We start from the raw sequence: 14158 nt of genomic DNA, 5'->3' as shown, positions 1-14158 counted from the left end.
TATGGTCAGCCACCATCGACAATACTCACATATGTTTCAGGTACAGCCGAGGTAGAAGCCATCAAGAAACATTTGTTGGAAAAGACGCCAATTTCAAAGAATTGTGTCATACCCTCATGGAAGCTCAAAATCAAATAAAGCGTGTCTACGACAAAAATCATCGGGAGAGGGAGTTCGATGTAGGAGATTGGGTTTATGTTAAGCTGCATCCATATCACCAAACATCTCTTTGAGGAAGGTACAAAAATTGGGTCCACGGTACTTTGGTCCATCCAAAATTCTCCGGCAAATTAGGAAGGTGGAGTTGCCTGAGCATTCTAAAATTCATCCTACATTTCATGTTTCTCTTCTTAAAAAATATTTTGGAGATCGACATCAGACTTTAAATGAGTTACCGACGGTACAAGAAGATGAAACCCTTCATCCTTTCCCACATGCCATATTGGACCGCCGCACTCACAAATGACAATCCTAGATACTTGTGCATTAGCAAGGGTTATCTCCATTTGAGGCTACTTGGGGGAACGTTAAAGCCAAAAGCTACAGTTCCTTGATCTTGGTCTTGAGGACAAGTCCAGACTCAAGGGGGAAGGGGCATGTTACATGGGAGGTGTGAGTGACAATCATTTCTGCCATTTCTTAAGAAGCCATTTCCGCCATTTATCAAGCGAAACTAGATTTGAAGGAGTGCATGAAGTTGTGGATTATTATTTGTGTATTGTTGATTAATGATTACAATGTGTAGTCGATTAGCGTTTGGATGGCCGAATTTAGATTTTTTGGTGGTGAATTTTGGTAGAGCACGGTTGTTTGGCGGCCTCACAGGCGATTTGCAGTGGCATATGATAGCACAGCTGTCGTGCGCTGCCTTGCTGTGCACCGCTATCGGCATCCTATTGGTCAGCCATGCCTGGCGAGCTACTGATAGTGGAAATCCATGGTGACAGTGATGTCGGATGAGGGAGTCATGATTGGGGCAAGGGATGGGTGAAGGGTGATAACTGAATCAGCTAAGGGAAGGATGAATGAATAGATTTTTCAAACTTAGAGAGTGTTTGGTGACTTTCATCAAAGTTGGGGTGGGACATAGTTAATTAGCCCTTTCAAAATAGTCATTCTTCAAACCCTCTCCCGCATTAAGCCATTAACGAGTTAGTAAGTGTACCCTTAAATATAACTGTCAAGTTAACTCATGCATACTAGTAAATTTTCTGCTTGAACAATGTGCAATTTTGAAATGTTCTGGGTACGCATTTCATATAAAGCCCCATTCCCTTTAACCAACAATCAAAGTAAATAAAAGAAATTAACAGCAATCAATTAACTAATATAAATGAAAGGTAAAAAAAATTAATTTATAAAATTATAGATAAAAGTGTTATTTAGATTAAGAATTTTTTCTGTCTTTCAACAATGTTATAAAAAAATTTTAAAGAATTTTAATAAATTCAAAATATTTTTTTCAAATTTAAATAATAAAAATATCATATTTTATCAAACAATGATGGAAGATTATAATTTGGCCTTTATATAATAGGGTTCACCACTTAGCCGGAGGAATTCGGTAGAGAATTCCAAAAATGAATAAAAAATAATTGAATAGAAGAAACTGTTGGAATAGTAAAGGCCACCTGAAAAGACAGAAATGAGAAGAGACAGGAGTAGTTGCGTTTCTGACATCACCCAACCCATCTGCCTACCAACTATTTCTTCTTTCTTCCACCCCAAACTCATTATACTACTTAACCCGTAAGTCCTTTTGTTTAATATTTTTTATCACATTCAGGATTGGTTACATCTTGTCCACCTACCAAACTATTTTCATTATTTTAAAATTTGCCATCTATAAGTATTTTAGATTGTTTCAACAGGTCAATTATTCAGCTTTGATTAGAATAAATTAAATTATTTAGATTCTCTTTCAGTAAATTCGGTCAGGTACAGTGCACCAACAAAATTGATGAAAAATTAATTAAAATAGATACAAAATTTGTCGTATAAACATTTTTTGATAAAATTTATGTAGTTTTATTTTTTTACGCAAACCTTATTTTCTATTCTAACAATACCTTTTATCCTGTTCCTTCCTATCCAGATTAGTTTTTACTAGAAAATCTTTTATTTTTGAGAGTATACAGAGTAAGTTTAATTTTTCTATAATTATTAAGATTTACATATTAAAAATAGATTAATTTCTGATATAATAGTTGATATTTACATACTTTTAGAAAAATAATGAACATAACCACACAAAGAGTGCATGTGAGTTGTGCACGGGTGCTAAAGGTGTGCATTCTTTTAAAAGGGTGGGAAAATTAGGAAATGAAGCGCATTTTTTTTCAAAAGGGTACGAAAATGTGCAAAAAAGTGTGTGTTTTTTTGAAAGGGTGCGAAAATGTGTGAAATGGTGCAAAAATATATAAAAGTGTAAAGGGGTGTGTGAAACTATGAAAGGGGCGTGAAATCGTGAAGGGGTGTGGGAAAATGTAAAGGGGTGCATGAAACTGTAAGGGGGTGCATGAAACTGTGAACATAACTACACAGAGAGTTAGAGTTATGTTATCTTTTATTTTTGAGAGTATACAGAGTAAGTTTAATTTTTCTGTAATTGTTAAGATTTACATATTAAAAACAGATTAATTTCTGATATAATAGTTGATATTTACATACTTTTAGAAAAATAATGAACATAACTACATAGAGAGTGCATGTGGGTTGTGCACGGGTGCTAAAGGTGTGCATTCTTTTAAAAGGGTGGGAAAATTAGGAAATGGTGTGCATTTTTTTCAAAAGGGTGTGTGTTTTTTTGAAAGGGTGCAAAAATGTGCGAAATGGTGCAAAAATATACGAAAGTGTAAAGGGGTGTGTGAAATTGTGAAGGGGGCGTGAAACCGTGAAAGGGTGTGGGAAAATATGAAGGGGTGCATGAAACTGTAAGGGGGTGCATGAAACTGTGAACATAACTACACAGAGAGTGTATGTGGGTTGTGCACGGGTACTAAAGGTGTGTATTCTTTTGAAAGGGTGGGAAAATTAGGAAATGGTGCAAAAATATACGAAAGTGTAAAGGGGTACGTGAAACTGTGAAGGGGTGCGTAAAATCGTGAAGAGGTGTGAGAAAATGTAAAAGGGTGCGTAAAAATGTAAGAGGGTGCTTAAAATGTAAAGGGGTACATGAAACTGTAAAAGGGTGCGTGAAACTATGAAATGGTGAAAAGGTGTTTGAAAATAATATATAGTATATATATTATTAATATATAATATAATATATAAAATATATTATATATTATGTTATTAATATAATATATAATATATCTCACGCACCCATTTTATAATCTATGCACCATTTTTATATTTTTCGCACCCTTTTTATATACTATACACCCGTTTGTATTTTCACGTATTTGTTTGTATTTTCATGCACCCGTTTATATTTTCACACACCTTTTTACATTTTCATGCATCCATTTGCATTTTCACGCACCCGTTTGTATTTTTACGCACTCTTTCACATTTTTACGCACCCCTTTACATTTTTATAGATCCCTTCACATTTTTTCACACCCTTTCATAGTTTCACACACCCATTCACATTTTCATGCACCCCTTCACATTTTCCCATACCTCTTCACAGTTTCACGCACCCCTTTATAGTTTCATGCACACCTTTACATTTTCCCGCACCTCTTTCATAGTTTTACGCACCCCTTGCGTTTTCATGCACCCCTTCACATTTTCTCGTACCCTTTTATATTTTTATAGACCCTTACACATTTTTTCGCACCCCTTTATAGTTTTACGCACCTTTTCACAATTTTACACACCCTTTCACATTTTCACGTATCTCTTCACATTTTCCCAAACCCCTTCATAGTTTCACGCACCCCTTTAGAGTTTCATGCACTCTTTTATATTTTTACGCACCCTTTCACATTTTCCCTCACCCCTTCACAATTTTACGCATCCCTTTACATTTTTATGCACCCCTTCATATTTTCCCACACCCTTTCACGGTTTCATGCACTCCTTTACATTTTTATGCACCCTTTCACATTTTTCCGCACCCCTTCATAGTTTCACACCCCCTTTTACACTTTCGCATATTTTTGCACCATTTCGCACATTTTTGCACCCTTTCGAAAAAACACACACCCATTTACACATTTTCGCACCCTTTGAAAAAACGTGCAACATTTCCTAATTTTCGCACCCTTTCAAAAGAATGCACACCTTTAGCACCCATATGCACTCTCTGTGTAGTTATGTTCATTATTTTTCTAAAAGTATGTAAATATCAACTATTACATTAGAAATTAATCTGTTTTTGATATATAAATCTTAACAATTATGGAAAACTTAAACTTAATCTATATACTCTCAAAAATAAAAGATTTTCTGATAAAAACTAATCTAGATAGGAAGAAATAGGATAAAGGGTATTGTTGAAATAGAAAATACGGTTTGCTTAAAAAGGTAAAACTATAAAAATTTTGCCGAAAAAGGTTTACGTGGCAAATTTCGTGCCTCTTTTAATTAATTTCCCAAAAATGAAAGTAATTGGAGCAAACAAGTCTGAATTTCTAGGGTAATTAATTTCATTATGGCCAAAGGGCTCTTTCCCACCCAAGTTTGAATGTAAATATAAATACATAACAACAAGAATTGAAAATCCAAACACACACTCATAAAAAAATTTTCGTTAAAATTTTCAGATAGGGTGAAGAGTAAAATCATAATAATATTAAAATATATATAATTTATTATATTTTTGTCCAAAGTTTTAAAAACTAATAATTTCATCTCTATCTAAAATTTTTTAACTTTGAAAAGTCGCATTTTCCCCCTAAACCTACGATTTCCATCTTTTCTCATTTCAACTGCCCCCTCAAACTTTTAAACACTTCAGTTTAACCCCCCATCTTTAACTTCAAATTACTCAAAAACCCGACAACCTCTCCTCCATCGATCGAGCCAACGTCAACTAAGTCGGCATCCACCTTTGCCTTTGGCACGATATACACTGACAAAGCTGACAAGGAAATTTGGAGATCTCTTTGTCGAGACGAAGCGATCTCTTCATCTCAATAAATAGACCTTGCTAGAGATGAAGAGATCTAAGATCGTTGGCTCCACTCGTGTACATCTTTATTGCCATTTGTGGCAAATCCAAGAGAAGAAAGCATCAGTGACAGGAGACAGAGAGGCACGATCGAATTCTGTTTGCTAGAGATGGAGAAGAAGAAAAAAGAAACCCTAGGGGGAAAATATAATTTTTTAAAGTTTAACTTAAGGGAAAATTATTAGTTTTTTAAACTAAGAGGGAGAAATGATATGAATTTGGTAAGATTTAGAGTTTAGTGATAAAATAATGATTTTTTTCTCACTTCTAACAAAAAAATTTAACATGAATTAACTCATAGTTGAGTGTTTAGGTTTTTCAAATTTTATGAGTATATATTTATATTTGCATTAAAATTTTGGTGGGAAATAGTCCATCGCCTTTCGGTAATTAGAACAATTGCCTAACGACCTAAGCCATCATTCTTATTCATTTAAGGTTAAATATTTTGACCATTGAATCGAAGCTAGCCAACCTTCTAGTTGACTTGGAAAATTATGTGAAAAAGAAGGCTATCAAATCAAGCCAATATATAAGAATTTTCTCTCAAAATTTACGGAATCTTCAACCATACATATATGTATCATATTCTTTTCTTTTGTTTCCACCACAGATTTTCATGTGGCCACCAAAACTTTGGCCTAAATTTCAAGAATCCATGGCCCAAGTGTAATATCAGCAAAGATTATTTTCAGGTGCTGTCGTTATTCTAGGTGCCATTACCATGGACTTACAGCTACATGCCTCGCTCTTTTGAAACCCTAGACAGCAACACAAACACACCCCAGTTTTCCCATTCTGTTTTAAACATTTATCATATACTTTAATACAAGAACTCGAAATAGTCCCATGTTGCGCAGGAAGGCCTATGGAGAGCTCCAGATTGAGTTCAGGGTAAATTTCTTCCGTCGTTACACCACTACTGCTATTTGAATCTTCATTTTCATTATTATTTATGTCACTCATCACTAATAAGTCCGCCACCTCTTGCTTCTTCTTTGTCGTTTGCATATTTATCTGAAAACCCATGTTGTCGTTTGCAGCAGTAGTAATCTGTGTGTTGTTGGAGCTTGAATTGTTGCCTCTTTTGTTTGATGTGCAAGTTGTAATGAGTGAATTGAGTGGACGATGAGTTTGAGGGTCGATTCCTCGGCTATAAAGCTTTCTCTTTATGTGAGTGTTCCAATAGTTCTTGATCTCATTGTCAGTTCTTCCCGGCAATCTTGCAGCGATTAGTGACCACCTGAAAATATATATATTCTGGTAATCTCATCTTTAATTCGATAAAAAAGATTCTTTTCTCTGAAATTTAAATAGAATATATAGAAAAAAGAAAAAGTGTGGTTGGAAATTTTCGCTTACTTGTTTCCAAGTAAGCTATGGAGGTTTATGATGATTTCATCTTCTTCTTCAGTGAAGTTTCCTCTTTTGAGATCAGGCCTCAAATAGTTTATCCATCGAAGTCTGCAACTTTTACCACACCTCAGTAAACCTACAGACAAACAACAATTAATAAAAGAATGAAAAACAAATTAATTACGATAATCCTTGATGTAAGTCTCTCTGAAAATGGGATACCTGCAGCTTTAGGAAGAGATCTCCAGCAACCTTCGCCATGAAGTTTGATATAATTGATGAGGCGCTCGTCTTCTTCTTTAGTCCATGCGCCTTTGTTTGTGTGATCTTTCTCGCAACAAGGAGATCGACCCATGCTTTAGTTTTTGTTTATGGTTGAAAGAGAAAGAGGGAGAATAGGAAATTCTTGGTGATGAAAACAAACAAAGAAACAGAGGAGAGTGAGTTTGTGTTGTGAGAGGGAGAAGAGAATTGAATATAAATGGAGAGATAATAAGGAGGAGGAAGCATTTGACTCGGGGCCCCTTTGGTTTTTTATTATTAATTAAATTAATAATATTTGGGCAAAAGGGCATTTGACCGAGTTGGTGAGAAAGACGAGTGGTTACAAATAAGTTAGTGCTGGATTTGGCAGGTAGCTCTACTTTTCATGTAGTTGAGGTTTCATATATTTGCTCTTTTCCCCCTTTTCTTTTCTTTTTTTGATACCTCATGTTTGTTCTATTTGCACCTCCTTTCTTTATTTTTTTGACCTACTTCATCTTTACCACTAGTTTATGATATATTTACCGCAATTTTTTTTTTTTATTTTGTTGGAATTTCTCATATAGGAATATATTGATTATACTTTTATTTGATTAAAATAAAATTGGATCAATGTGTAATCCATAATTAGTTTATTGAGTATTATATTATCATATTATAAAAACTTATTACACTGCATATTAAGATTTTTAATTTAGATGATAAGTGTAGGTTATAATAGTTTATTGGATTTTTAATAAGAGGACCAATAAACTTATTATATAAAGGGCTAAATCCTATTTTTTAAACTCATAAGTGATATATGTGTCCATCGAAATTATCATATTTTGTTAGTGATATTAGAATAACGACTGATTCACAAATTAATAGTTCATTAAATGAACTGCTGCATTAAGCCGCTTAATCAGATTTGCCTGTATCTCTAAATCTTCTAATTTTATGTATTCTATAACCTATATATATAAAATTTATTGTGGTTTAATTAATTGACTTCATGAATATTCATGTGTAAATTTGTGTAATTAAACCTACATTTTTATCTTTTTAATTTAACCTCCTTTGACACTGCAATACTATGTCTCATAATAAATTTGACTCTGTTATCAAGGTCTTAATATGCTAAGGATTCTTTGGATCTTTAAATTGTGGCTTGGTGCATGGACAAAAACCAGCCTTACCCTAAAAAATGAAAATAAAGACATAAACCTAGCAAGTATTTGTGAAATAATTCCGATGAGAAGAAAAAGGAACGCATCAAGAGATCCTCCTAGTTTAACCCCTAGACACTTTAAGATCTTTTTTCAAACTTGCTCACATCTCAAGTCGAGAGATAGATAAATAGACACAATTCATTGCACCGATTGGGAATGTTCATAGTGTCTGAAGAGGTTGAAGAGCAAGAAGTGAGTGTGTGTTATATATATATATATATATAAGATCAAACTATGTGCACAAACAATATTATGTCATTATATGATTGAATAATTTTGAGTTAGAGATAAAACAATGTCCAATCATATAGTGATATGTCATCATTTGTGTATAAATTTATACTCATAGTTTCTATATATAACGTTATTAATATATATAGAACCAATGTATTACGTATTTGGTTTTGCGCAAATTATTATATTAATCATAAACTAAAACTATTGAGATGGTTAGAATTATCTTTAGTATAAATATGTTCTATGCATTATATTTTAGTCATGCAGGCAATATTTTAATTTTAACTTTTAAAGTGCTTACTACATAAAGAAAAAGTGACATCATAGGGATTATTTCTATTTCTGAATATTACAATTTCCTCAAATTTATAACAAAATTCATATTCTATAATCATAAAATAAAGATTATTGAACAGAAATCCATGATTTTAGTGGTTAGTTTTAATGGTATATATATGTGATTAAATAATTCTTGGTTACATGTAATGGATAAAGTATACACCTCTTTATATAAAGATATACAGAAATACATCTCTTTATATAAAGATATGACTCTTTATGTAGAGATATTACTCTTTGTAAAAGGTAGATAAATGGAATTAATATAACTTCCAATTGGTTATAAAAATTATATTAGGATTATAACATTTCAATGAATTTGAAAAATACGAATAAAGCTTGAAATCTCAGAAACCGATTAACTTAAAATTAACATAGAACTGCATGCAATAGAATTATGAGGAAAATAAGAGAGAATATTGTTTCAACGTAACAAAGATCCTTGATTCGTGGATTCAAGGGCAAAATCATCCATGATCAAACCCAAAGGTTTTTCAACGTCATGGATTGATTCTTGGCCTTAAGATTTAATACTTGAAGACTGAATATTCACAAACATTTCATAATCAAGTGCAAAGTCAGATTAATTCATTAGTATTGAGAATTTTAGCACAAATCATACTACAAGTGACAAGTCAAATCTGTTCCAACTCATTTTTGGCTACCAAATCACCGAAAAATGTGAGGCTCTCAATTATATCAAAACTAAGCAATGCCAATCCTAGAATGGGTTTATTTTATAAAAATGTTAAACATTGCCGTTAGTAATCTTACTCCTATTGGTGGCTTCTTTGTCTTTATCAATAGTGAAGAAATATGTATGCTCTCTCCTGGTCTTGGAAGGAGTCAAGAAATCCACACGTGGCAGGAGGTAATAGGGGATATAGAGAGGCTTTAAGATTTGCTTAGATTCTCTTGGTGAACCGGATGAAGATTGTGATTGTATGAAAATTCCTAAAAGGTCCCAAGAATTTGAAACTTGATTCATTTACATAAAAAACGATGAATGAGAATTCATAAAGCATGCATTACCATTCACATGAATTGTGTCATATTATGATATCATCTAAAATTTGTAATTATCTAAATTTATTGATATACAATAGAATCATCACATAAAATCAATCCGATATAATGTAATAAAGATCCATTCATATATCATCAATCGTCATTTATATGACCTAAAACTTATCAAATTTTTAATCTATCTTTATCCACATTAGAAAAACTTATGCTATCTTTAACACATGTTTATTCAAATTAGATAAATTGACCATCTCTTTTAATGTCAATTTCAATGAGTCTTTGTTTTCCTCTCAAAGAAAACCTTAGTTTGTCAAACACTCTCACGGTGAAACATCTTATTTTGTTATCAAAAATTGTTTTGTGAGAAGTTTTTTTCATAAAACCTTCTCATTCATTAGAATCTACTAGCACAAACTCTCAAATGCTACTAATTTATGCTATAAACTTGTCACCAAACACACCACTAAAACCATTTATCAATAATTATTCCTCTTATTCTTCAAGTAACCCTTCACCAAATTTAGAATTAAAGTCACTTCAAATAGTTAAAACTACTACACACAATTAAAATGTACTACACATTTGTCTCCACGTTTTTCTCTTTAGTCACCATAAACAATTAGTTGCACAAACACTCAACACAATGTTGAATTGGAATTTTTTTTTTAACTTGTATAAATAAGTCTAAATGGTGAGTTTGACAAAGTTTGAGAGAATTTTCATATATGCTTTCATTAGTTCAAAAATGCATATATATACTGCAATAATATAATCTTCTAGGTCCTTCTACATTGCCAACGAAATACAACTAATTGAATATATAAAATCAAAGAAGGAATGCTAATTAAAATACTTAATTATCCATTATCTATATATTCTGTTACTCCCCATAAGCTAGACCATTGGGATTGCTAAGCTGTAGCTTGGAGATGAAAGGTTGGAATGTAGAAACTGTAAGACTTTTGGTAAAAATAATTGCCAATTAACAGGATGAAGAAACAGACAGTAAACGAACCACTCCTTGAAATTTCTATCTAATGAGATAACAATCTATCTCAATGTGCTTTGTTCTTTCATGGAAAACAACATTCTCATAAATGTGGATGACAGAATTATTATCACGGAACAAAAGTGTAGGACCCTATGACAAACTAAGATGATGAAGTAAGCAGGTAATCCATTGTATCTCATAGGGTAGGGCTATCAATGCACGATATTCTACCTCTGATGAAGAGTGTGAAACTGTTGTTTGCTTCCCAAACTTCCATAAAATCAAAGAATCTCCCAAGAAAATTGCATATCTTATCACTGATCTTCTAGTTTGTGAACATATAGCCCTAATCTAAGTTTGAGAACCCTTTTAATTGTATAGTACTTATGCAGGGAAAAATAAACCTTAGACTAGTGCTCCTTTAATGTATCTTAGCACTTTATGAGTTGCTTTGAGATGGACTTCAATATGATGTGAAACATACTGAGTCCAATTGTGGTTAAGTATATCAGTCTGTGAATGAGTTGTATGTATGGTGGAGTGATCAAGCAAAATAGCTCTTGTAGCATTGTTCAATTCACTACCTTGCGTTATTGGTGTTCTTACTACTTTTTCTCCTAAGAAATTAGAATCTACCAATAGTTTTAAAGCATACTTTCTCTAATTAAGATGTAAACTAGTACTAGTCATGATAACCTCCAATCCTAAGAAATAATGCAAGTTGCCAAGACCCTTGATTTTGAAAACATAATCCAAATAATTTTTCATGTCATTAATCTAAAAAAGATCAGTACCAGCTAATATCATATCATCTACATAGATCAACAATGTAAGAAAAGAATCAAAACTAGACTTGATGAATAGGCTAGGATTTAAAGATGCTTAATGAAAACCAAAACTTGTCAAGCCTTATGAAAGCTTAGCATGCCACTATCTGCTAGCTTACTTCAATCAATAGGGAGATTTTTTATGTTTACAAATTTGGTTCTAGCCAAGAGTTTGAGAACCAGGACTAACTTCATATAGAATTCTTCTTGCATGTCCTTATGTAAAAAGGTGTTGTTAATATAAAGTTGTTGCAAATGCCATTGTTTAGCCATAACTAATGCTAAAAGTGTTCTCACAATGGTCATTTTAGCAACAGGAGGGAAAGTCGTCATGTAATCCACCCCCACTTGCTAAGTGTATCCTTTAGCCACCAATCGAGTTTTATACCCCTCAACATTGCCATTTGCATGGTATTTGATCTTATAAACCCACTTATAGCCTATGGTTGTCTTTCTTAGAGGCAACTCAATAATTTCTCAAGTGTTATTTGACTGTAATGCTTGTATTTCTTTCTTCATAGAAGTTTGCCAAGAAGGGTGTTTAGCTTCTTCTTTATAAGTCTTGGTTTCAAACTCAATAGTAACATCCATAGAAAAGGTTTTATGTGCATCAGGTAAGGAATCATAACAAAGAAAATTGAAAAAAGGATGAGAGGTACTTGATGAGTTAGATCCAAGACCAATTGTTGAGGGAGGACTGGAATGGGATAATGTTTGTGGTAATATGGAATGGTAGTCATTTAAATATGTTAGTGCTTGTTTGGTTATGATGGATTTTCTCAATGGTTGTAATGTAAGAGAAACCAACTGTTGGTCATTAACATTTTTAAAAGGAGTGATTTTTTGCTCTAGTGTGTTGTTTGTGATTTGCAAAAGGGAAGGTGGATCAAAGATAATTGGAATTGTAGGGGACTGAGGTATAATTGGATGATGCATAATATGAGGATAAGGAAACTCCTCATAGAACACAACATTCCTGGAAACCAACACTTTGTGACTGTTCAAATCATATAACTTGCACCCTTTAATGCCATATTGATACCTGTGAAAATACACTTTAAAACCATGGTATCAAATTTTGTTCTATGTGTATGTAAAGTTGAAACAAAAGCCAAGTACCCAAAAACTCTGAGGTGATGGTAATTTGGCCATTTTCCTTTACAATAATTCATAAGGTGTTTTGTAATGAAAAACTGGTATGGGATATCTATTTATAAGGTGTATTGCATATAGACACAATCACTCCAAAACTGAATAGGTAGTTTTGCTTCAAACCTAAGTGTAATACCCTTATGTATGCTCTAGGAGTAATTATGTTTTTTGACCATGTTTTGAGATATTTCCCATTTTAAATATAAATATGTATGGGTGTGTTTATATATATATATATGTATGTATAAATAACTCTCTCTCTCTCTCTCTCTCACTCTCTCTCTCTCTATATATATATATATATATATATATATATATACAAAAAGAAAAAAAAAATAGAAAAAGAGATAAAGAGATAAAGAGATAAAGAGATAAAGATATATATATATGGAAAGAAAAGTCAAAAAAGGCAACCTTTACACTTTTTCCATCATTTTCCCGTCTCTTCCAGAAGGAGGCAGTTTCTTCCTTTCTTTGCTGTGTTTTTGAAGAAAAGTGAGTGATTTGGAAGGGTTTTGGAAGATAAATAAGGAAGGAAAAGAAGAGGAAGCACTTTGGGAGCCTTGGTAACTAAAAGATCTCTTCCTTTTCCCTTTACCTATGTTTATATATGTATTGGATGCATATTATATGAATATGTTAGTATGTTTTGGTGTTGATTTAAGGTGATTTTGGTGATAAAGAAAGCAAAACAAGGAGGAGAGAACCAACTTGCAAAGATTGGCTTGAAACAAGGTAAGGGGTATTATCCTTGATATGTTTCATGTTTTATACTTTTAGTTCTTTAGATCTATGATATGAATGATGATTTTGAAGTTGAGAAATGTTGTTTTTTCATTTGGGGTATCTATGTGTGTGATTTTGTTCATGGCAGAAAGTTGAATAATATTTACAGTTTTGCCATTGATTTCGTCCCATGTTTTGGTTGCCTTATCTAATGAATTATGAGTGCTATTATAGCTTGTTGGAAAGATCTTTGAATTCTATTTTTAGTGATATATAGATTGTATTAATTAGAGATCATTTGGACTGTTATATATTGTATGAACCAAAAGGACTGTTTTACCAAATAAACAGTGAAGACAGTTTTTGCCACTGAATTTATCTCACGTTTTGACTATTTTATCTAATGCATTATGAGTGCTATTATAGCTTGTTGGAAAGATCTTTGAATCCTTTTTTCAACGATATATAGCTTGTATGAATTAGAAACCGCTTGGACTATTAAATTGTATGAAAAAGAAGGTTGTTGTGCCAAATGACTGTTCTGTGAACAGTATTTCGCAGTTTTTGGAAAGAAAGAAAGAAAATGAGGAGAAAAAGGAAAGGAAGAAAGAAAGAAAAGAAAAAAAAAAGAAAGAAAAACAAGAAAAGGAATTTGGGGCTCAAGATTCAAGAGTCATCCCAAGGGTATGGTCTGGTGAGTTATGAGTAGATTTAGATGGAAGCAAGATTAGTAAGATATAAGGCACGCATGCATGCTATGAACTATGCGAGGGCACTTTACACTACACTGCTCGTAGTAGGGCACGTCCGTAGTAGGACATAGACCCTTAGTAGGGTCCGCTCGCAGTAGAGCATACTGGTAGTAAAACTCAATTCAAATTCAAAAATGGTGTAGTGAGAGAAAGGAAGA

The 14158-nt window shown here is 32.8% G+C and overlaps 1 protein-coding gene across 1 annotated transcript; it reads right to left on the bottom strand.

Annotated features, from left to right (window-relative positions):
• Nucleotides 1-5619: 5619 nt before the first annotated feature.
• On the bottom strand, nucleotides 5620-6988 carry LOC123215161 (myb-related protein 308-like). The gene is made up of 3 exons (XM_044635228.1): nucleotides 6698-6988; nucleotides 6482-6611; nucleotides 5620-6362 (listed from the first exon to the last, which is right to left on the bottom strand). Exons 1-3 carry the CDS (start codon nucleotides 6828-6830, stop codon nucleotides 5795-5797), a joined length of 831 nt encoding a protein of 276 aa, XP_044491163.1. The 5' UTR covers nucleotides 6831-6988; the 3' UTR covers nucleotides 5620-5794.
• Between the last annotated feature and the right edge of the window lie 7170 nt (nucleotides 6989-14158).

The sequence above is a fragment of the Mangifera indica genome, chromosome 1 (assembly GCF_011075055.1).
Source record: "Mangifera indica cultivar Alphonso chromosome 1, CATAS_Mindica_2.1, whole genome shotgun sequence".
Classification (NCBI taxonomy): domain Eukaryota; kingdom Viridiplantae; phylum Streptophyta; class Magnoliopsida; order Sapindales; family Anacardiaceae; genus Mangifera; species Mangifera indica.
This window is presented reverse-complemented; position numbering and strand designations above follow the sequence as displayed.

Excerpts from the sequence above, each read along its gene's own strand:
- LOC123215161 (XM_044635228.1), bottom strand. The coding sequence starts at position 6,830 with ATGGGTCGATCTCCTTGTTGCGAGAAAGATCACACAAACAAAGGCGCA. Across the intron at positions 6,612-6,697 it reads ATCTCTTCCTAAAGCTGCAG|GTTTACTGAGGTGTGGTAAA; the intron begins GTATCCCATTTT and ends GTTTGTCTGTAG. Across the intron at positions 6,363-6,481 it reads CATAGCTTACTTGGAAACAA|GTGGTCACTAATCGCTGCAA; the intron begins GTAAGCGAAAAT and ends ATATATTTTCAG.